Here is a 25,416-nt window from a genome sequence, read left to right on the forward strand (position 1 = left end):
TTGTCAAGGAGGGATGAGAAAGGCACTTGTCATGCAATATCTATTGTTCTGCCTATGTGGATTCAGGAGTTGGTACGAAGTTATGACACCACAGATTGGATTAAGGAGAGGGTGGTCCAATTAGCAGTGCAACCAACAGGGCAGCAAGGAGATCCTAAGGGATATACTTTAACTCAGGGGGTGCTTCGTTACAAAGGCAGATTGGTAGTTGGAGAAGACCAAACACTTAAAGAGCAGATTATAAAGGCCTTACACTGCTCACCAATAGGGGGACATTCTGGAGTAAGGGTCACCTATCAAAAGGTGAAGCAGCTCTTCTTTTGGCCAAGATTGAAACAGGATATGGTACAATTAGTGTTGTCATGTGAGATTTGTCAGCAGTGTAAACATGAGCAGGTCCCTTACCCTGGGTTGTTGCAGCCCTTAGCAATTTCGGAGCAAGCATGGGAAGAGATATCAATGGATTTCGTGGAGGGCCTACCTAGATCGGAGGGGAAGGATGTGATATTAGTGATAGTAGACCGGTTGACCAAATTCAGCCATTTTATCAGCTTAACTCACCCATTTACAGCAGCAGAGGTGTCGCGAGTCTTCCTAGATTCGGTGGTTAAGATCCATGGGGTGCCCAAATCCATAGTATCTGACAAGGATACCATTTTTACCAGTCGCTTTTGGTAGGAATTATTCAAAAAATTAGGTGTCGGGTTGCATATGTCAACTGCATACCATCCCCAAACGGACGGATAAACGGAGCGGGTAAATCAGTGTGTCGAAACCTATTTGCGCTGCATGTGTTTCACAAAACCCAGGAGCTGGAATAAGTGGTTAGGCCTAGCTCAATGGTGGTACAATTCTAGTTACCATAGTACCATTAAGAGGAGTCCTTTTGAGGCCATGTTTGGGTACAAACCATCCCTCCTACCTGCAATTTCAGGCCCTAATCCTACTATGGCAGCAGTGGGCGAGTATTTCTCACAAAGGCAGTCGCTGATAACTATCCTAAGGAGGGAGTTAGCCACTGCCCAGAACCGTATGAAGCAGGTAGCGGATAAAAGGAGGACTGAAAGATCATTTGAAGTGGGGGAGCAGGTCTATCTGAAGGTCAGACATTTCCTCCAACAGCCTTACACCACAATTCCAGTTTCCAAGCTAAGTCAGAAGTATTTTGGACCATTTCCTATTGTGGCCAAGGTGGGAGAAGTGGCTTACCAGTTGCAGCTTCCAGAAGGAGTGCAAGTTCACCCTGTTTTTCATGTTTCATTACTCAAACCAGTTAAAGGGCCGCTAGCCAATGTCAGCACAAAATTACCTCCCATAGCCGAGCAGCTGGAAGAGGAGGTAGAGCCTCGCGCCATTGTTGAGAGACGGATCATATACCGAGGCAGTTTACCTATTACGCAAGTACTGGTTCAATGGACTAATTGGCCACCGAAGCATACTACTTGGGAAAATTTACTAGAATTGTTGCAGCAGTTTCCCAGGGTTGCCAGACTCTTATAATTTTTTAGGACAGGAATTGATTGAAGGGGAGGGCAATTGTCACGACCCTAAGGGTAGTTAGGGAATAAAGCCTACATTGTATGTTAGTTAGGAGCTATAAGGCGGGAAGCTGCCCATAACCAACTATGGTTATTCTGTTAGGGATTGATTGTATAACTACTGTCCATGTAAAGCAGAAGGCATCGAATGGAAGAAGTATTTTCAGTATTCTCTCCCTTTTTTTTCTCTCTCTTTGTTGTTAATTACCAACCGAGTCAGGCCTAATCCTCGGGTCCTGACATGGCCCTTTTCCTATCATTCAAAAGCTTGGACCTAATGGTTATTTACATAACTTACCTAATAATATGAATATTAGTCCAATTTTCAATGTGGAAGATTTAACTCCTTACCGAGGCATATTTGAGCCTCTTCTCTTGCCTACTAGTGTTACTATAAGCCACTAAGTTCCTTGTATCCCACGCATACCGCAATAAAAGGATGTGATTGATGTTATGCATGACGATGAGACTGTGGCTTCTTCTCGTGGCGATGGTTATCAATAATTTCTTCTCAAATGCAAAAATCGACCAAATTCAGATAATATTGGATTACTTAAGAGGATTTTCAAGTCCTAAATCCTAAGCTCTTGGAGTGGTATATCCAATCCAACTCATCAGAGCCAAGTTCTTTTCAACCAAGGGAGAATGATTGTTCATAAAAATAAATATTTTGGAAAACAATATTTTAGGCATAAAAATAGAAATTAATATTTTTTTAATAGTTTATTTATTTTTAATTTATTTCCTAGTTTCTTATTATTTCTTTTATTTCCTAAAATCCTAATTAGATTGGGATTGTCTTTATAATCTTGATTAGATTAAGTCAAGGAATTCTAATTAGAATAGATTTTTATTTATTAGTTGTCTATAAATGATCTTTTAGTGATGTATTGTAGAGTAGACTTTGATGAATAATATTGATTAATGATATTTGGTTTGAGTATTCCGAATTGTTCTTGATTCTTTGGTTCAAGTTTTGCATCAATGTGTACGTGTGTGTGAGAGAGAGTCTATATTTGTTAAATAAAAAACATCATATTGAGAAATAACCATTGATTGACAGAAGAAACCAAGCTACAGTATTATCTAGAAACTAGGAGTAACTAGAAAAAATATAACAATCTAAGAGAAATTAAATTCATGGAAAATAATTCAGGAAAATTTTCAAGGATCATATTGATTTTGAGTAATTTCAATAAAATTAGTTCGACAAAAAAAAAAAATATTCCCCTTGTCTATCCAAGCCACATGCAATTAATAGAGGCCACCCAAAACATGAATTTATCAACAGCAGAACATTAGTGTGTAAAGAGAATACTTTGTGCCCATGCAATTCTACATTGTGAAAGGTGTAACCAGCTTGCTTCACCCATTCAATAACTTTCCTGAGCTTTTCCTTTGTTCTTGCCCCTACTTGACATGCCCCTATGATATCCTCCACACCTGGAAAATGAAGACAATATCTTGGGCACCATTTATGAGGTCAAGAGTAAATTACATTCTGCTATGATGAAAACGAAATTAACAGAGACAATATAACAATCAACTAAGTGATTATCATGATTAAATCTAATATTCTCTCTAATTCAAATGTTTGTATAAAATAACCCAATTAAGGAAATTGCATTCACTGTATTCATGGAGCAGCATCCCAAACAGAAAAACAGTTCATTTTGCACAACTATGTCTAATACCAGGAAATGGGCATCAATGATGACTGTAAATGAAGTAGGTTGATTGAGGTTTCAACTCCCAGAATTCCCATTTCAACTTTTCCTCAATACACAGCATGTTTTTATAAATACGTATTGTCAAGAAAGGACTCTAAAATCCTTCTCTTCAATCTTATTTACCTCATCGGAGGTTTCTTTGATTTATACACCAGATTCCTTTATAGAATAGGAAGTTGCTAGAAAACATTTTAAGAAAGATTCTAATCCTAGATTAGGAAACCTATACAATCTTTAGGATATAGTAACTTATAGAAATAAACATCAATCAATCAATCTAAATCTGAAAGATACATTCCATAAATACACCAATCATATCTTGTTCCGAGAATGAGATTAGGAATCCTTGATGTTGACACTCCCTCTCAAGATTGGGAGTGGATATCCTGCATCCCAATCTTTCCTGTCATCCTTTTAAACATAGCTACTAGAAGCCCCTTGGTTAGCATATCTGCTAGTTGATCCCCCAAGGAGATATAGGGAGTACAAATCATCCCACTGTCTAATTTTTCTTTTATAAAATGCCTATCCACTTCAACATGCCTTGTTCTATCATGTTGAACTAGATTATGTGCAATACTAATTATTGACTTGTTATTACAGTAAAGTCTCATAGGTTTTGTCCATTCGATCTTGAGATCCTCCAATAATATTTTTAACCACAATAACTCATACATACCTAGGACCATGGATCGAAACCCAGCCTCTGCACTTGACCGGGCAACCACATTCTGTTTCTTGCTTCTCTATGTTACCAAGTTACCCCCTAATAAGGTACAATACCCAGATGTTGATCATCTATCCACCATTGATCCTGCATAGTAAGCATCTGTGTAGGCTTTTAGTAGCATGGCCTCACCTTTCTTGAACAAAATACCTTTCCCAGGTGTTCCCTTCAAATAGTGTAGAATCCTATAGATAGCCTTGAGATGAGGTTCCCTTGGGTTATCATCAATTGGCTGACGATTCCTACTGCATAGGCTATGTCTAGCCGAGTATGAGCTAAGTATATCAGCTTCCCAACCAGCCTTTGGTAAGCCTCTTTGTCAATCATATCATCCTCTACTGCCTCTCCTAGCTTGTGGTTCGGATCAATGGGAGTTTCCGCTGCTTTACAACCTAGCAACCCTGTTTCACTTAGGAGATCCACTACATACTTCTATTGAGAAATAAAAATACCTTATTTTGAATGAGCTACTTCTATTCCCAGAAAGTATTTCAGTCTTCCCAAGTCTTTAATTTCAAATTCTTTCATCAAACATTCTCTTAGCTTATCCATTCCTTCCTTACTGTTTCCGGTGACCACTATGTCATCCATGTAAGCAATCAGCACTGTCACTCCCCTTATGGTCGAGTGATGGATGAAAAGGGTGTGATCTCCTTGGATTTGCCGGTACCCCATATTAAGCAACACACCTATAAATCCGCCAAACCAAGCCTGGGGTGACTGTTTCAAGCCATACAAGGCTTTCTTTAGTTTACACACTACAGGCTCCTTTGTAGTTGCATAATACCCTGGTGGCACGTCCATGTATACTTCCTCCTCGAGATTCCCATGCAAAAACACATTCTTTACATCAAATTGATGTAAAGGCCAATCTAGGTTAGCTGCCAAGGAAAGAATCACCCTCACCGTGTTTAGCTTAGCTACTGGAGCAAGGTGTCTAAGTAATCCACTCCATATACTTGTGTGTATCCCTTGGCCACTAATCTTGTCTTCTATCGATCTAAGGACCCATTAGATTTATATTTAACAGTATACACCCATTTACACCCCACGGGATGCTTTCCTTTAGGCAATGGCACCAAATCCCACGTCTGATTCTTGTTAAGGGCAGCCACCTCGGTTTCCATGGCATCCTTCCAATGCTTATTCCCTATAGCTTCAGAATTTTTTTTTGGAATGGGAATGTTATGAAGGTTGGTAAGAAAAGCCTTGTGAGCATATGAGAGCTTAGAATATAAAAGAAATAGGTGTAGGGGATGTTTAGTGTAGGTTCTAATCCCTTTCCTAAGAGCAATAGGCCAATCAAGATCACTCTTAGATGTATCTATTGTAAGAATGGATTCAATAGACCTCACAGGATTATTAAAGGATTTTGAGGAATCAGTTATGGAATTACCTGGAGATAGCTTTGGAAAAATGATTGAATTGTCAGTGTCTCTCTTGTCTGTAATTGGATTAAAACTAATAGTGGATGCAAAGGCTTGCATAGGGCTAGGTTCCAATCTCTGCCTACTTGAATATACATGCAACAGTTTAGGAGTAGCAGGGGAATTTTCCCTTGATGACAGACCTATAGGTTCCTTCAGATCAGCAAATGATTGAGGGGATGATAACATGTCTTGGGTTAAGAGAATGAGATGACACTCCTCGTTGGATAGATGTATATTCTATCCCGGGGCAGTGGATTGTCATTCTCAGCAAAGGTCACATCTGCAGACACAAAGGACTTTTTTGTAGGAGGATGATAACACCTATACCCCTTTTGAGTTGGAGAATACCCGATGAACACACATTTTAGGGCATGAGGATCTAATTTCCCTTTGTTGACTGTAGGAATATGGACATAGGCTGTGCACCCGAAAATCCTAGGTTGCCAATGACTAGTCACGTAAAAATCAAGAAAGCAACTAGTCAACAGTTGGATTGGACTACGAAATGCTAGAGTTTTTTATGGAAGTCTGTTGATGAGAGAAGTAGTTGTGAGAGCGGCTTCCCCCCAATAGTGTTTCGGGACACTATGATGGAAGAGAAGAGCTCTAGTTACAGCCAATAGATGTCCATTTTTCCTCTTTGCCACTCCATTCTGTTGAGGAGTGTAGAGGCAAGAGAATTCATGTATGACACCTTTTTTTTGAAAAAACATTTACAGGGATTGATTAAAGAAATCTTTAGCATTGTCAGACCAAAATCGTTTTATCCCTATCCCAAACTGATTCTTTATCATGTTATAGAGTATCGAAAATATTTAGCTCACTTCTGACTTTGTTTTCAGCAAATATAACCAAACAACCCTAGTGCAATTATCAACAAATATGACAAACCATCATGCCCTAGAAATGTTGGGAACATTTAATGGACCCCAAATATCACTATGGATGAGAGACAAGGGAGAATCAGATCTTTTATTTGATAAGGAGAAAGATACCCTTTTATGTTTTGCAAACTCACACACAACACAATGAAAATCTTTAATGTCTAGATCCCTAGTTAAATCAGGAAACATCAACTTTAGAGTATGGAAAGAAGGATGATCGAGTCTGTAATGGTGCAACCATAACTGATCTGAATTGAACTGAGCTAGACATGACACCTGAGGAAGAATCCTTTGTTTGTCTTGCCCCCTAGGTTCCTGAAGATAGTATAGTCCTTTTCTAGCCCTAGAAAGCCCAATCATCATCTTCTTGCTTTGCTCCTATATCTCACAGACATTTGAGTGAAAAAACACACTACAATTAGTGTCCTCAATGAGTTTCTGGATAGATATGAGGTTAGTAAACAACTTAGGGACATGAAGAACATTTTTCAAAGTGAGATATTTATTAAGAAAAATATCCCCTTGACCAACGACAGTGGTGAGAGAACCATCTACCATTGTAATTTTTCTTGAACTAAGACATGGACAATAGGAGACAAACAAATGTGGAAAAGAGGTCATATGGTCTGAGGCACCAGAATCTAGAACTCAGGATTTCTGGTGCATAATTTCTGAAGCTTGTAGAGAATAGGAAGAGGAAAAATTACCAGTGATAGCGAGAAAGCAGGTACCCTTGTCAGTCTTCTTCTCGAGGGATCCCAAAAAACTTCTTAGCCGTTCAATCTCTAACTTATTGAGGTCCAGGACTTCTTCTTGTTCTAGATTTCTTGGTTCAAATGATTGATAATTTGTCGCATATACCTGTCCGTGACTCCTCACTGGTCTTCCTTTAGGTGGTTTCCCATGTAGCTTCCAACATTTTTCTATAGTGTGCCTAGGTTTTTTCCAGAAAGTGCACAAGGAATCCATGTCCATAGGTTTCTTTGCTTCTCTAGTCCCTCTATTATGAGCCTTCAAAGAGACTAAGGCAGAGCTTTCTCCAAAAGGGGTTTCCAGCATGACACCCCTTTTTCCTTCCTCTGCTCTAATCAAAGAAATTACTTCATTCAAGGAAGGCAAATCCTCCTTACCAAGGATTTGTACCCTTATCGCATCAAATTCGATGTTGAGGCCTATTAGAAAATCACATGTCCTCTCTTTTTCAACAAATTGCTTGTGCAATGCTTCATCCTCATTGCACTTCATCTTCAAGCATTGGTAATGATCCAGTTCTTGCCATAATGTTTGTAGCAAGTTTGCATACTCGGTAATGGTCCTTGTTCCTTGCTTCGTTGCCACCACCTTAGCTCTTATTTCATAGATTTGGGCTGCATCACGGACTTTAGAGTAGGTGAGACCTATTGCATCCCAAATATCCTTGGCAATCGTTAAGAACATGACTGTGTCGCTGATCTCTAGAATCATTGAGTTCCAAAGCTAGGACATCACCAAGGAGTCTTCTTCATCCCATGCTCTAAATGTTGGGTCTTCCGTTTCAAGGCCTGTTCCCAACGGGTGGTTGAGTTTCCCTTTTCCTTTAAGAAAGGTGCAAATCAACTGTGACCATTTCAAGTAGTTCTTACCATTCAACCGGTAGGCTACTTGAAGGTTTTGTAATTCTCCCCCTGTACTACTATTGTGAATTCTAGCAAACGAGACTTTGGTCATACGATTGGAATCACTAGAGTCGGGTATAGGATCATGAGTAGAAGTCATGATGAAAAGGAGTTCTGGAAAAAGAAGATTGAAGGAAGGTTGAGAAAAAACGGGCTATGATCGTCCCAAGGAAACTAAAATGGCGATCCTAAAGCTCTGATACCATGTCAAGAAAGGACTCCAAAATCCTTCTCTTCAATCTTATTTACCTCGTCAAGGTTTCTTTGATTTATAAACCAGCTTCCTTTATAGAATAGGAAGTTGCTAAAAAACATTTTAAGAAAGATTCTAATCCTAGATTAGGAAACCTATACAATCTTTAGGATACAATAACTTATAGAAATAAACATCAATCAATCAATCTAAATCTGAAAGATACATTCCATAAATACACTAATCATATCTTGTTCCATATCTTGTTCCGAGAATGAGATTAGGAATCCTTGCTGTTGACATGTATATGCATGAAAATAACCATTTTCATCTCAACTGATTGGAAAATATACAGTGAAGCAATTAGGTAGAAAACAAATGGACAGATGCAAAGAAGAGTATGAATAACTTAACATCATTATAGATGGGAAGGGTCTATAGAAGGGTACAGATCTCATGTACCTTAGGGAAGGCAGGAGTCATAAAACATAATAATGTTGCCCAAGATGAAGCCTAACTGTATTATTGTGAGATTATATCACTAGTGAGTTTTTTTTTTTTGGTTGGTTTTTTTTACCTTAATTGTGGCATGAAATAACAGGACACATTTAAGCTGAGATTCTAGGTTGTAAGTTATTTGTTTATAATGATTGTCTTAATTGAAGCTATAGGGTAATCCTACATTCAAGCTTCAGATGCAACCTAAAGTTTAACATGGTTTAAATAAATTGAGTGGTGTGTGAGGGACACATATTATATGCAGATATGCTCAAGGTAGCATGCCAGGTCACTTTCATTTCAGCAATTCTTCCCCCAATGACCAAGTCTCCATGTGAAGAATGAGTCTACAAATGCCGTACTTTTGAGATGGCACATAGATCTCCACAATCTCTCCCAGATCATGATCTTCATAATCTTTTTCCAAGAGCCAACCTTGTGAGATTGTACATAATAGCCAATAGTAGATGCATCCATGGAGATCGTAACTAATCTTAATGGACCACTGCCTTCACCCTCTGTGCTGATTAGTTTGCCCTTCTTTGGCTCCTCTCCTGATCTTAACTTGCCCATTACCCTTTGCAAAGGTACTCATCGCTGTACTACCTAGCATCCCATCTCGAACTTTGTTAGTTCATTCATTGTCCCCTGGCTATCATGTCTTTGTGTCATGACCCTAAGGGTATTATTGTAATTGTTGTGATTGGGTTGTTGTGAATAAGCCTATTGTACTAGAAGAACACATTTAAGGGCCACATAAGAATGAAAGGAACCATGACATTTAATGACTACAATTATGGCTTTAGGCAAAGACAAATGGCAAAAGAAAATGCAATCCCTCTTAGTAGTCAATGTAAGCTTTGGTGCAAGGTTTTGAGCTTTAAGATAAAATTTTCCAAGATCAACATATTATTGTTGATTGAAACAGCATGAAGAGGTTGCTTTCCAGTTCTACTCGAGAGGAAACACAAACTAAGTTAATCATTAAACTATAGAAAATCATGTGAGATCTTTATAAAGATCAGTCAACCTCAGGCATCCTCTGACTTTGGAAAAAGTTACAAATAACCATGTTAATGTCATGCCAGTTTATGCAAGCTAGTAACAAGTTCCAGAAGAGAAGCATATGTTTACAGAATAGAAGGTTTTACTTAAACTTGATCAAGAAAAATCAGAATTTAAAACTATTAACTAGATACAAGGAAAGAAATAGCAAGATAGCACCACCACTATTAGATGGCCTATGGCAATTCTTCGAAAGGAGAGGAAAAGGAAAATTACCTTTAGAAACAAGTGATTCATGAGGGACCAGGCATTGTAAAGACGAGCAATGGACTGTTTTGGCCTCAACAACATCTTGAAATTTTGTAATGCTAACATCTACACAGCACAAAACATGTATTACAACTCAACATCAAAAGAGAAATTATCATAACAATCACGTTACTTGAAGTCTTCAAATTGGCATGCCAGTAACCAGAATGGACTGAATACAACAGCCACAGCTTAATAAAGTGAAATAGAGCAAAAATGGCTCAAAATAGCATCCACATATAAAATATAACCCTAGAGTTGATTTTAAAATAAAACTTAATGTTTTTTTTTTTTTTAAAAGAAGGTTTAGTTTTATAAAATTAAATTGAAAAGAGAAGACCATTACAGAGCAGAGCAAACCCAAGACATCAAAACTAAAACGTAATGTTTGTTGTCAATATATAAAGAAAAGATATGTTTAATATCGCGGAAGAAAGAAGCAGCCAATTAAAAATTGGAGGATGGAAACAGAATCCATTAACTGCATTAGAGATACAAAAGCTGCTAATCAAATAACTAATCCTTCCTGTCTCACTATTTGCATTTGCAAACCATCATTGCTCTATTAACTGTTTGTTTCCTTGAAACTTCCTTCTATTGCACTTCAAATCCATCAGCCCATGCTTGCCCTTATAGTTTCAAGACATCAGTGCAAAACTATGTGTTTTCCCAAGATTGTTGTTCCAAACAAAATATACATTACAAATAAAACCACAAGATAAACACCCACTGAAACCATTAGTAGCAATAATTACGTCAATTGACTTGTGACACATACAGATTGGCATGTTGAAGAAGTTTGTCACGGTCTAAGCCTGACAATGATCTTCTTCCTAACTCGGTATGAATTAGGAAGGCACACTTAGAGAACAGAATGTAGAATGAGAAAGAGATAGAGAGAATGTAAAGAGGGAGAGAGTAGAATTCTCTTCAATATTCTGAATGCCCCAATCCACGGAGGTCATTGGGAATTTATACAAGGCGTCGGAAGAGTAGATCCCCTGCTAAGGTGGATTCTACACTCTTCCATGGTTGTAACAACCTGCCACTACACTCTAACCTCTTGCGCATGGCTACAAACTAACTATAACATAAATTACAACTATAAAAATTTAAAAAAATACTATAAACCATGGCCCTACTTGTGACAATTCCCCCCTCCTTAACAAATTTCTTATCCTCAAGAAATGCTAAGGAGGTTGGCAGATCTTGGAAATTGCTTGAGCAAATCAGTTAGATACTCCCAGGTACTACTATCTGCCTATTCTGCCATTTTACCAAATCTTGTATAAGTGGGGCTCCTTGCTTGTATACCACCCTCCTATCTATTATGGCCTCAGGCTCTGCCATCTTGTTGATCTCCTTAGGAAGTAGAGGTAATGCAGGACTCACTGGTTGTGTGCCCACCAATTTCTTTAAGAGAGAAACGTGAAACACAGGGTGGATTTGTGATCCCTTTGGAAGTTGTAAGCGATAGGCCACCCTTTCAACCTTAGCCACTATGGGAAATGACCCATAATACTTGGGGCTGAGTTTGGACACCTGCCCTTGAGTGATGGACTTTAGATGAGGATACCTCAGCCTTGAATACACCTCCTCTCCAACTGCAAATTCTCTCTCACTTCTCCTCCAGTCAGCAAATTGTTTCATCCTATTTTGAGTTGAGGCTAACTCCTCTTTTAACTATTGTAATACCTTATTCCTCTACTGTAAATAGTCTTCAACTGTTGCCACAGTAGTGCATTCCCCTACAGCAGACAAAATGAGAGGTTTGTACCCAAATAGGGTCTCAAATGGGGACATTTTGAGGGAGGTATACCAGCATTGAGCTAAAGACAACCACCTATGCCACCCTTTCAGTTGTAGGAAGCAAATGCACCTTAAGTAGATTTTCAGGCTTTGGTTCACCCTTTTAGTGTGCCCATCAGATTGGGGGTGATAGATCATGGACATCTTCAACTTGGTCCCCAAAGCCTTCATAAGCTCATGCCACATTAGACTAGTAAAGATCCTATCATGATATGAAATTATAAACTTAGGAGTCCCATGTAATTTCACCACTTGGTCTAAGAAAACCCTAGCCACCTCTTAAGCTGTGTAGGGATGAGTTAGCCCTACAAAATGGGCAAATTTTGTTAGCCAATCAACAACCACCAATATACTATCCTTTCCCTCTGATTTTGGTAAACCTTCAATGAAATCCATGGACACACTAATCCATGCTTGGTTAGGGATAGGTAGAGGTTGCAAGAGCCCTGGGTAAGCCATTGTTTCATATTTACTCCTCTTGTAGGTGTCACAAGATAACACAAACTCTTTTACTTCCGTTTTCATCCTAGGCTAATAAAATAATTGCCTCACTCGTAGATAGGTATTTTGAATCCTTGAATGCCCTCCTAAGGGAGACTCATGTAGGGCCTACATTATTTTCCTTTTGAGACCAACATTGTTCCCAATCACTAACCTGATATGATATCTTAACATACCCTCTACCAAGGTGTATCCATTTGTCTCATTGGATCCCACAACCAACCTTTCCAACAATTCCCTTACTTTCTCATCTCCCTCATAGTTGTTTACTTCTTGGCACCACTCAGGAACTACAATGGTTATAGCTGCTGAGCTTCCTTCCTTATGGTACCTAGAGAGTGCATCTGCTGCGACATTCTCTTTGCCCTTTTTGTACTGTATAGCATAGTCCAATCCCATCAGCTTAGCCATTCTTTTTTTCTGTAGTTGAGTATGTAATTTTTATTATAATAGAAATTTCAAACTCTCGTGATCCGTCTTGATTATAAATCTGCCCCCCTCCAAATGATGTCTCCATTTTTCAACAGCCATTAACACTGCTAGAAACTCCTTTTCATATATGCTAAGCCTTATGTGCCTAGGGCTCAATACCTAGCTTAGGAATGCCAATGGCCTTCCTTCCTACATCAATACGGCTCCAATTCCTATCCCATAGGCATTTATCTCCAAAACAAAGGGTTTGCTAAAATCAGGTAACTCTAGGACAAGCACCCGACTCATAGCCCCTTTTAATCTTTCAAAAACTTCCTCTACCTCTTGCCCCTAGTTGAAACTTCCCTTCATTAAGAGTTTTGTCAAGGGTTTATTGATAACCCTATAATCCTTTACAAACTGGCGATAGTATCCAGTTAGCCCAAGAAACTCCCTCAAAACCTTTACCATAGTAGGTTTGGGCCTAGCCACCATGGCTTCCACCTTTCTTGGGTTTGTGCTAACCCCATCCCTTGAAATTAAGTGCCCCAAATACTCCACCTAACCCCAAAAGCACACTTAGTCCTCTTGATAAAAAGCCTATTAGATCTGAGGACCTCAAAGGTGGTTCTTAGGTGAGCCAAGTGTTGGTCAAAGGTGGGGTTGTAGGCAAGTATATCATTAAAGAATACAAGTACAAATTTTCGAAGATAGGGCTCAAAAATTATGTTCATAAGGGACTAAAAAGTGCCTAGTGCGTTGGTGAGCCCAAATGGCATCACTAAAAATTAAAAGTGTCCATGATGTGTTCAAAAGGCAGTCTTGGGTATATACTCGGACTTCATTTTGATTTGGTGACAGCCCGAGTGTAGGTCAAGCTTAGAAAAGAATTTGGCATGGTGTAATTCATCCAAAAGGTCTTCCACCAGGGGTATAGGAAATTTGTCTTTGATGGTTATGACATTAAGTTGGTGATAGTCCACACAAAAACTCCATGATCCATTTTTTTTCTTAACTAATAAAACTAGAGAAGCAAAAGGACTTTGGCTAGGTCTAATGATAGATTGTTGTAGCATTTCCCTAACCATTTTCTCAATCTCTGTCTTTTGGATTGGAGGATAACGGTAGGATCTAATGTTAATAGGTTCAACATTAGGTTTAAGGTTAATAGCATGGTCAAACATTCGAGTAGGAGGAAGGGTTGTAGGTTCAATAAAAAGATCCTCAAACTCTACCAACAATTTATCAAGATGGTCTGAATGGTGTAATTGGTCATGCATTCCCAGGGGTGTGCTGATTGTTAGATAGAATTCCCCTTGCTCTGCCTTGCTGTCATGGCCCTCCTCTATTGCCACAATAGAGAATAATTGTGTCAATTGGTTCCATTTGCTCTTGAATACCCTTTGCAACCTTCTTCCAATGATCATTTTACAATTTCCAACTTCTCTTTCTCCAGTTAGGGTCATCTTCCTTCCTTCTTTTTCAAAAGAGACCTTCATCCGATTGAAATCAAAACTTATGGGATTCACCCCCTTCATCCAATGCACTCCAAGTACTACATCACAACCTCCCAATCGTAGAAGCCTTAGATCAGCTTCAAATTCCTCCCCTTGCATTTCCTAACAGAAGCCATTTCATGCTGACTTACTTACTACCCGGTTTCCATTAGCCATTGTCACACTCAAGGGTGAGTTGACACTTCAACCTCCTAGTTGTGCCTTCATCTAGAAAACTATAGGTACTCCTACTTTCTATTAAGATCATAAGGCTGCAATCCCTCACCTTACCTTCTACCTTGATAATTTTGTTATTGGCTACCCCTTTCAAGGCATGTATGTGTCACAGCCCGAGGGCTCTATTGTAATTAGGGGCGGGATATGATTGTAATTAGGAGTGGTAGAGGGGTAATTAGAGCCCCAAGCGCACATGGCCACTTGGGTCATAACTACTAAGAGTTAATTATGGGGAATTCTCTAGAATGTAACTCTCCTATAAATAAGAATATCATTAGAGGATGGGGATCATGTGAGGACTATTCCACTGATCTTTTCCTTCCTATTCTTCTATTCTCTCTCTCTCTAATTCTCGTGTTTCTTCTCTCTCACCAATTTTTATCTCTTCCTCAATTACGAAAGAGACTTCCCATTAGATCTCAGATCTGACATTTGATATCAGAGCCGGCGATATGGCTGGAGTAGGCATGGCTGAAGGTACTAAGGCGAAGCAAATGGAATCCCAATTGGATGCCATTGAATTGGGAATGCGACAGAACTAGGAGCAGGTAGATGATCGTCTGGAGACACTGGAGTTGGGAATTTGACAGACTCGAGACGAGATCAATCGAAGTCAATTGGAGAATGTGGCCAATCTAGATCGGGCGGTTAATGGGATTAGGGAGGAATTTGCTGGATTGAGCCAACAGTTGAGCCTTTAGCATGTTTGCTCGGCAACCCAACGCTAGCTTACCAATGGAGTTTCCTCCCAGGGCCTCCTCGGTGCCAATTCTGATGACGCCAAGGAATAGGCAGAGGCCTCATGATCCGATAGAGATAGGGGATAGGTGGAAACATAGGAGGATAATTTCAATAGACGAATTAGGGGAGCTCACCCCACACTTCTAGGGCTGAGGATGGACATTCCCACGTTTGAATAGGATAGACCTAGATAGTGGATTAGGCGATGTGAGCGGGTGTTCTACCAGTATAGAGTGACCAAAAGGGAGAAGGTGAACATGGTTGCCACATACCTAGATGATGTGGTTGACACTTGGTTTCAAAAATTGGTGCAAAGGCCGGGTATAATGGAGTTCTCTGGAGTTTGTAAGTGGCCTATGTAGCCAGTTTGGGGAGAAGACTAGGACATATGTTATCAAAGAATTCAACAAGCTTAAATAGAAGGGAACAATCAAGGAGTATCAGGTAAGGTTTGAGGAACTCAGATCCTTACTCTCCCTATCTCAACCCCTCCTTAGGCTTCATCAGTGGGTTGGATGATCAGATCTAGCCCACTGTGAAGATGCTCTATCCAACGTCAGTTGGACAAGCAGCAAAGCAAGCCCACTTCCATGAGATGGCCTTAGAAACTTTTGCTAAGAAGCATAGGTTATCCCCTAAGGGCAACCGAGAGGAGACTTCTTATAGTGGAATGAGTAAGGGAGGTACCATAGTTCTGAAAGGCGCGAGGTGCAGCGAGGCGCAAAAGGTCCTGGAGCCTGAGGCGCGAGGCGCACCTTTTAGGAAAAAAACTCAAAATCTTATAAAATCATAAACAACTATCAAATTATCAATAATAACACATTCATATCATTCATGATTCATTATCTTCAAATTCTATAAACTAACAACATCAAAGTTAATTCATTCATCATGCAAATTCTAAACTAAAAACATCATCAAAGTTCAAACTTAAAGTCTCAAACTTTACCAAGTACCAATTATAATGTAAAGTTCTAAACAAACACATAAACACTACAAGTCCACAATCAATCATCAACAAGGAGATTATCAACATCAAGGTTAATATCTTCATCATCCCCTTCAATCACCCCTTCATCTTCTTCTTCATCTCTCAATTCTTCTCCCTCTTCCAAGTCTTCATCATCTTCGGTCCCTGCCTCACTTTCCTCCTCCTCTTCAATCTCCTGAGTTACTCGCCGCTTTGAAGTCGAAACCGAAGTTGATCCCAATTGTGATCGAGTTTGTTTAGTTCTAAATTGATAACTAGGCTCTCCAACTCTTGCAGCCACAACAACATTACTCCATGTCAACCCATCCCCAACGTCATCTGGAAAAACAGTTTCATCATCTTTATCATTCTCCTCATCAAGTTTTCCAGTCAACCATTCATTGCTTTCATCAATGTCGGTCAACATGATAGGGTCAATGGTATCACGCATTTGATACCAACGCCTCAATGCTCTATTGTATTTCACAAACACCAAGTCGTTTAAATGAAGTTGATCAAGCCTGTTTCTCCGTTTAGTATGAAGCTAAACAATTTATGCAAAAACATACTAAGAATAAGCTACATGAAACAAACCAACTACTAATAAAAATTGTAAGTGTTATATGTACAATGCACTTACATTTTCAAACACACTCCAATTACGTTCACACCCAAATGAACTACAAGTTAAGCTAAGAATTTTAATTGCAAATTTTTGCAACGTGGGTGTTGACATTCCATACGAAGCCCACCATTCAACTGTCCAATAAAATTCATGGGTTAGTTATAATCTATTATCTAGAATGATTATATATATAATGTAATATATAATATATATGTATAAATTAGGCTGACAACATTTATTGGGCTGTTGCAACACAGTTCCAATTTCCACAAAATTCTCCTAATGATAGAAATAAACTATAAAGAGTTAAAGCAAATTTCAGCAACCAGCTGCCAGCAAAATAAATTAGGCAAAAATGCAAGAAATAAACAAATAAAATACAAGTAAAGAACTTACAATATGAAATTATGAATATAGGAGAAGACGTGGGCAGCCTTAGGCCCTTAGCAGCTTCAACTTGAAGAGCTCGAGAGCAGATGAGAAGAGAGGCGAGGAAGAGAGGAGAAGACCGTGGGCAGACTCGGCAGAGGAGAATAGAAGAAGAGGGCGCAGCTGGAGACTGGAGAGGAGGCAGGCGCTGCTGGAGAGTGGAGAGGAAAGGAAGAGGAAGATCAAGGGGTCGTGGCTGGAGAGGAGAGGAAGAGAGGAGGCAGGCGCGGCTGGGGCTAGAGAGGAAGAGGAAGATCGAGCAAGCATCGAGTTGGAGAGGAGAGGAAGAGAGGAGGCAGGTGCGGCTGGAGCTAGAGAGGAAGAGGAAGATCGGGCGAGCTAGAGAGGAAGAGAGGAGGGGGTCGCAGCTGGAGAGGAGAGGAAGAAGAAGATCGGGCGAGGGCGAGCTGGAGAGAAGAGGAAGAGAGGAGGCAGGCGCGGCTGGGGCTAGAGAGGAAGAGGAAGATCGGGCGAGCTGGAGAGGAAGAGAGGAGGGGGTCGCAGCTGGAGAGGAGAGGAAGAAGAAGATTGGGCGAGGGCGAGCTGGAGAGATGAGGAAGAGAGGAGGCAGGTGCGACTGGGGCTAGAGAGGAAGAGGAAGATCGGGCGAGCGAGCAGCGAGCTGGAGAGGAGAGGCAAGCGCGACATATGCTATAGTCGGGAGGAGTGAGGAGCGAGCAACGAGCTGGAGATGAGAGGCAAGCGCGGCTGGATGCAGTCGGGAGGAGAGGCAAGCGCGATTGGGCTGCAAGATTTAGTAGAAGACCTCAGTTTCATGAGGCGCGCCTAGGCGCGCAAGGCGAGGGCCTCGCCAAAACCGCCTCACCTCGGCCCAGGCGAGGCGCCAAACTGGCGCCTTAAGGCGCCTCGCGCCTAGGCGCGCCTTTGATAACTATGGGAGGTACCCAACCATGGCAGAGGAGTGGACCAATGGGAAGGAACCAATTAGCCCCACCCCCAGCTAAGGCCTTGACCATGGATTAAAAGAGGCAAATGGTGCTTTGTTTCCATTGTGGTGAAAAATTTGGTCCGGGACATCAGTGTAAAAGGATGTTGTTGACTATGGAGGGCCAAGGAGAAGAGGAAATTGAAGAAGGGGAAGAACCTGAAGGACAAGTTTATGGGGAAAGAGGGTAGATTTCCATGCATGCCTTGCAAGGCTATGCCTCGGGCAAAGTATTGAAGGTCAAAGGAATGGTGGGAAAAATAAGCTTGGTAGTGCTCATTGACAGTGGCAGCACCCATAGTTTCTTAGATGAAGAAACAACCACTGCCCTGCAATGTGAATTACGGGAGACGACTCCATTGTCTCTTATGATTGCTAATGGGAGCAGGATGGTGAGTCAATTTAAATGCAAGGGATTTCAATGGGTGATGAGTGGTCAAGAATTTTCAGTTGATTTGAGAATTCTTAGATTGGGAGGGTTCTATATTGTGTTAGGGGTGGATTGGATGAGGACAATGAGCCCCCTAGTATTTGACTTCAACACTCTAGAAGTCACCTTTTATATGGGGGGATAGAAGGTCATTCTTAGGGGCTACCCAGAGAAAAAGGAGTGCAAAGCAATGTTAGGGAAGAAACTTTAGAGGCTGCTAAAGCAAGGGAGAACCTCAATTGGGTAGTTACATTCCTTATATGCCATGGAGATAGAAATGGATTTGAAGGCGGACCAATACAATATTAGGCAAAGGAAAGGATGGTAGCTCCTACCCCGAGCTATGGTACCAGCCACCTCACAAATACACTCCTATGAACCAATTCACAAATTGTTAATGGAATTTGATGAAATCTTTGTCAATCCTACAACCTTTCCCCCACACTGATTCCTTGATCATTCTATTCACCTTAAACCCAATAGTGAGCTGGTTAACCTAAGAGCTTATCGATACTCCCCTGTGCAAAAAGCCGAGATTGAAAAATTGGTGGACATGTTGAACAAATCTATAATCCAACTGAGCTAAAGCCCATTTGCTTCACCAATCCTCCTAGTTAAAAAAAAAAAAAAGATGAATCATGGAGATTTTGTGTGGACTATAGACAACTAAACTCCATAACCAGCAAAAACAAATTCCCAATCCTTATTATTGAGGACCTTCTTGATGAACTTACTAGAGCCTCCATTTTTTCTAAGTTAGACCTTACCTCAGGGTATCATCAGATTAGGATGAACCCAAATGACTGCCCCAAAATAGTTTTTCGAACCCACCAAGGACATTATGAGTTCTTGGTTATGCCATTTGGATTAACTAATGCACCTGCAACCTTTCAAGCCTTAATGAATCACATTTTTGCCCCCTACCTTAGAAATTTTATGCTGATATTCTTTGATGATATCTTAGTCTATAGCCCTAACCTAGACCAGCATTTGATCCACCTTAAAAAGGCCTTTGAAATCCTCAAAGCCCATCAACTTTATGTGAAAAGGTCTAAGTGTACTTTTGCAGAAACTAGGGAGGAATATCTTGGCCACATCATCACAGGTCAAGGGGTGAGTACTAACCCTCAGAAGGTTGCAACCATAGAGCAATGGCCTACACCCAAAACCCTTAAGGAGTTGAAGGGGTTCCTAGGGCTTACTGGCTACTATCGAAGATTTATCAAGGGGTATGGGGTGATAAGCAAGCCTCCCACCAACCTGTTGAAGAAGAATAGCCTCCATTGGGAAGCTGAGGTTGATAAGGCTTTTGAGGCACTTAAGAGAGCTATGACTTAAGCCCCGATTTTGGCTCTACTAGACTTTTCCAAGGAATTCATCCTTGAGACAGATGCCTATGGTATGGGGATAGGGGCTATTTTAGTTCAGGAGGGTAGACCTATGGCTTACATGAGCCAAGCCCTACCCCCAAGGCATCTAAGTCTGAGTATTTATACAAGGAGCTATTACGAATAGCCATAGAAAAGTGGAGGTACTATTTGGAAGGAAGGCAGTTCATCATCAAGATAGACCATGAGAGTCTGAAGTTCCTCTCTCAACAAAGAGCACATAACCAGTTGCAATGAAAAGGGATCACTAAGCTGATGGGGTTTGACTACAATATTCAGTATAGAAAGGGGAAGGAAAATTTGGTGGCAGACGCACTATCAAAAAGAGAGAACACAGCTAGCTGCCATGCTATATCTACCTTGGTTCCTGATTGGGTGCAAGGCATCACAAGCAGTTATGAGGGGACTACATGGATAAAGGAAATACAAACTAGGCTGGCAGTGCATTCCCAAGAGGAGTCAGGGTATACTCTTAAGGGGGGATTGCTAAGGTATCAAGGTAGGGTGGTCATAGGGGAGGATGAACAGCTTAGGACATGTATTCTCCAATCCTTGCATTACTCCCCTATAAGAGGGCATTCCAGGCTTAATGTGACTTATCATTGAGTAAGGCAACTTTTTTATTAGCCAGGGCTTAAAAAGGAAGTGACCAAATATGTGTTGTAGTGCACCATTTGTCAACAGTGCAAACATGAACAAGTACCCTATCCGGGTCTCCTACAACCCTTGGAGATACCTTCCCAAGCTTGGGAACAGATCTGCATGGATATTTTGTTGAAGGAATGCCTAAGTCTAAGGGATTTGACACTATCTTAGTGGTAGTGGACAGAATGACAAAATTTAGTCACTTCATCACTTTGGCGCACCCATTTACTACTATAGAAGTGGCTAGGAAATTGATGGACTTGGGGTTTAAGCTACATGGGCTACCAGGGGCAGTGGTCTCCGATAGGGACAAGATATTCACAAGTCAGTTTTGGAAGACCTTGTTCCAAGGGTTGGGGATAGGGCTACAGTTGTCATCACCCAGAGACTAGTGGACAAACCGAGCGGGTGAATCAGTGCCTAGAGACATACTCAAGGTGCTTATGCTTTACAAAACCAAGGAGTTGGAGTCGGTGGATAGCACTAGCCCAATGGTGGTACAACACCAACTACCATACAGCCCATAAGAGAACTCCCTTCGAAGCTCTCTTTGGTTACACACCCCCTATAATTCCGATTGTCATGCATTACACACCAACTAAAACTTCCGCTTATCAATACTTGCAGGCAAGGCAGGAGGCACTGCAAGTTATAAAAAAAGAGCTTACTATGGCATAACAAAGGATAAAGCAGATGGCTGATAGACATCACTCAAAAAGGACCTTTGAGGTAGGAGAAGAAGTTTATTTGAAGGTAAAAAGGCTCCAACAGAATCTCTTTTGTAAGGGGCTTACATCTAAAATTAGTCCCAAGTATTATGAACCTTTCAGAATCATTGCCAAGATAGGGCCAACAGCCTATCGATTACAGCTTCCGAAAGAAGTAGGGTTGCACCCAGTGTTCCATGTATCCCTCTTGAAGAAGGCAATAAGAACCACTGAAGGAGTTAGCAAGGAGGTGATATTTTACTCTTGCAATTAAGGTTTTGATGATGAAAATATTCCAACTAAGTTTTTCTCAAATTCTCAAGTTCATGGCTCTCAAACAAAAATTAATTTCAATTGATAAAATGTACATTCAAAGCCTAAATGAATATCATGGGGAGATTGAAAAAACAAAGTGGAACATCTCTGAAACAAACCTCTTAGAAGAAATATGAAAGATTCTTCTTAAGGCAAAATCAACCATTTGTCGACTACATTAAAAATTTCTTTTGATATGTCAACTATTCTCAAGCAATCTGTTAACAAAAAGAAAGATAGTTTTTTCTGATCTTTTGAAGTTTTGCCTTGATCTGTCGACTAACCTCCTTAGATCTGTCGACTAACAGAATGTATGTTTGAGATTTAACATGTATATGTTGACAGATGGGAGAGCATCTGTCGACAAATAGAATGCTTGCAAAAGTCCCACTTACATCTGTCGACAGATAGTAGAGCATCTATCGACTAACCTTTGATTTTTTCTTGTATCTGTCGACTAACTCATTTCATCTATCAACAGTTTCTTTCGTCTGACACCTCTAATGGCTAGTTTCTCCACTATTCCGAGTGGCTCCTTCCACTACCAACGACAAGATTCTTGAAATGGATCTCCAAGCTCTATAAATAGAAGTCAAATGGATGAACCAATACACCACCCAAGTGATTATATTGCAAGCTCCCAAGTGCTCATCAGTTTGTGTGCTTCATTGTTGAATTTATTTCTCTCCAAGGCTTTGCTTTTATCTTTGTAATTTTAATTTCAAGCCTTGTTTATTTGTTGAGTGAATTTGTAACTAAGAGTGTTAACTCTTAGATCCTCTCTTATCTTGTATCATCTTGTACATTTCCTAGCTTGTTGTTGTGCTAGAGGACTTGCTTATTGAAGCAAGGGATTGCAATACCTAGCTTGTTGCTAGAGGGTTTGCTTGTCTAAACAAGAGGTTGTACATTCTTAACTTGTTGCTAGCGGGTCTATCCGAAGTGATAGGAGGATTATAGTGAATTGGTTGAAAAATCCTTAGTGAGGAGCTAAGGTAGTGGATTAAGCTTGGTTTAAATCGAACCACTATATATCATTGTGTCCCTCCTTTGGTTGTGCTATTTGTTTCATTTATTGTTCCAAGCGTTTCAATAATCCTCACTTGCACTAAAGTCTAATTTTTTATCAAAAAAGGTTTTCAAATTCAATCAATTTTTTAAACAACCCAATTCACCCTTCTCTTGGGTATTGATGCCATTGTTATACAAACTTTTCAGGAGGCCCCTGAATTGGTCGAAGATAAGATTGTGGAAGTGGAGCCCCAAGCAGTACTGGATAAAAGAGTGATTTACAAGGATTCCATGCCCCTCGCACAAGTTTTGGTGCAATTGACACACTTGAATCCTGACAACAATATCCCAGGGTGGCCAGGCTTCTTTAATTTCTTGGGGACAAGAAATAATTCAAGGGGAGGGGAGTTGTCACAGCCCGAGGGTTGTGTTGTAATTAGGGACAGGATATGATTGTAATTAGGAGTGGTAAAGGGGTAATTAGAGCCCCAAGCGCACATGGCCACTTGGGTCATAACTACAGAGAGTTAGTTATGGGGAATTCTCTAGAATGTGACTCTCCTATAAATAAGATCACTAGAGGATAGGAATCATGTGAGGATTATTCCACTGATCTTTTCCCTCCTATTCTCTCTCTCTCTCTCTCTCCTACCAATTTTCATCTCTTCCTCAATTACGGAAGAGACTTCATGTCAGATCTCAGATATAACAGTAAATCTCTCCATTGTCCCCCTCCCCTAATTCTTCACATTCACCTGCCTCTTCATCCTATAATAATTGTCCATCCTCTCATTTTAACAGTAATATTTGCCTTTTGCACCGATGTTCGGGATAATATTTATCCCCACATTGGAAGCACAAGCCAACAAGTCTCCTTTGCTCAATTAATTTCCCTCCATGTGGTGTTGTGTTGTGGCCCGAGCTTGGTCCACCCAAACTCTTTACCCCACTATCTCTCTTCACCAACTCTCGGTTATTACCTTCTCACTCCTTGATTGGATGTCCCCAGAATCACCCCCTTCTGTTGTTGCCTTTGCTTCCTCATTAAAGCCTCCACCACCATTTGGCACTCTCAATTGCCTGTTCTACTATTCGAGGCCTCATCATTTTAACCATTGGCCTAAGCTATCATTAAGACCACTCATGAAACTTGACACAAAATAAGCCTCCGAAAGATAAGGATTGTGGTTGATCATAAGAGATCTCAATTCCTCAAACCTTTGTTAATAGGCCCCCATATCCCCAATTTGTCTCAACTTGTTGAATTCCTATATGACATCCATCATGCTCCTCTCACCAAAACGTTCACACAATTTTTCAAATAATTCCTCCCAAGTATAGTTCTCTCTTACTCTAGTACACCCTTGAAACTAGGCATCCACTACATCATTGAAGTATGTCGTGGCTAAGGATACTCTCTGGCCCTCTGATATGTTATACCAATCGAACATCCTCTCATATTTTCTTAACCACCATATGGGATTGGTCCCCTCAAACACTAGGATCTCCATCTGAGGTATGGGAAACCCCGAATGATGAGGGTTGGCATGACCATCCCTTCCTCTGTCCATCACTGCTTCTACTTCTTCCTTCAATCCACCTCAATTTCAGAGGTTCATTCATACGATTCATCCTATTACCTTGTAAAATAGGCTCAATTCTCTCCCTAGGAGGAAAATCGGGAGAAATCATTATCGAATTCTGGTGAGTGAACATCACCATGAATTGTTGTATTTGTGCTTCCATCTCCTCCCGCATCAGTGAGAGAACTCTATCCAATCTCTGTTCCTACCCCTCAATTGAGCTCTCCATCTTGCGATCCATCGCCATGATTGCTTCGTGATTCCGTGTAGATTTGATCTCTAATTGATTAGCTTTGTTCTAGAATTCTGTCATAGTCGAGGTGACTTGCTGCAACTGCAACTCAAGATTTTTCATGCGGGTTTCCTCCGCCATTGATTCGATCCCTATAGAGCTCCGACCGAGAATCGTGCTCTAATACCAAAAATTGTCACAACCTAATCCTGACAATGATCTTCTTTCTAATTTGGTATGAATTAGGAGGGCACACTCAGAGAACAAAGAACATAATGTAGAGAGAGGGAATGTTGAGAGGGAGAGAGTATAATTCTTTTCAATATTCTGGATGCCCCAATCCACTAAGGTTGTTGGGGATTTATACAAGGCGTCAAAAGAGTAGATCCCCTGCTAAGGTGGATTCTACACTCTTCCATGGTTGTAACAACCTGCCACTACACTCTAACCTCTCGCGCATGGCTACAAACTAACTATAACAGAAATTACAGCAGTAAAAATTTAAAAAAATACCATAAACCATGGCCCTACTCGTGACAAAGTTAAAGCTAAATCACAAGGAAACAAAGATACCTGAGATCCAACTGAGTTGATATGTGTATGTGACTCAAGCAGCTCGGATTTTGGATCAGTTTTACAATTGGTTTTGCAGTTGGTTAAAGGGGCAAGTGAATAACTGGCGGTGGGTCCCAAGTGAAGTGACCTGATTTTCAGCTTGTATCACCCATTTGTTGGAGTTGTTATTCTGTTTGCAGTTGTTTTGTTTGTGCCCAAATAAATAGGAGCCACGAACGGCTCAAGTAACGTAGTTAGCTGGGCAGTTAGTCATGCCCACGTTCTGTTTGATTTTTTGCTCCAATAGTGTTCTTAATTCCTGTATATAAAGGATGTTAATAACTAAGGGGCAAGATCATTTTTTTACCTTTTAAAACCTCTTGCTTAGCTACTTACTGTAGTTTAAATCATTTTCT

The 25,416-nt window shown here is 40.4% G+C and overlaps 1 protein-coding gene across 3 annotated transcripts in view; it reads right to left on the minus strand.

Moving 5' to 3' along the window:
- The window catches only part of LOC127807349 (uncharacterized), a 42,266-nt gene that overhangs the window by 15,563 nt on the left and 1,287 nt on the right, over positions 1 to 25,416 (minus strand). For 2 of the 3 annotated variants that reach the window (XM_052345097.1, XM_052345095.1), the window contains 2 exons: positions 9,937 to 10,035; positions 2,857 to 2,981 (listed from right to left, as the gene is read on the minus strand). In XM_052345097.1, the coding sequence (XP_052201057.1) occupies positions 2,857 to 2,981; positions 9,937 to 10,035 (224 nt within the window). The remainder of the gene's footprint in view (positions 1 to 2,856; positions 2,982 to 9,936; positions 10,036 to 25,416) is intronic. The other variant, XM_052345096.1, reaches the window with a different exon arrangement.

Source organism: Diospyros lotus, chromosome 8, assembly GCF_014633365.1.
Source record: "Diospyros lotus cultivar Yz01 chromosome 8, ASM1463336v1, whole genome shotgun sequence".
NCBI lineage: Eukaryota > Viridiplantae > Streptophyta > Magnoliopsida > Ericales > Ebenaceae > Diospyros > Diospyros lotus.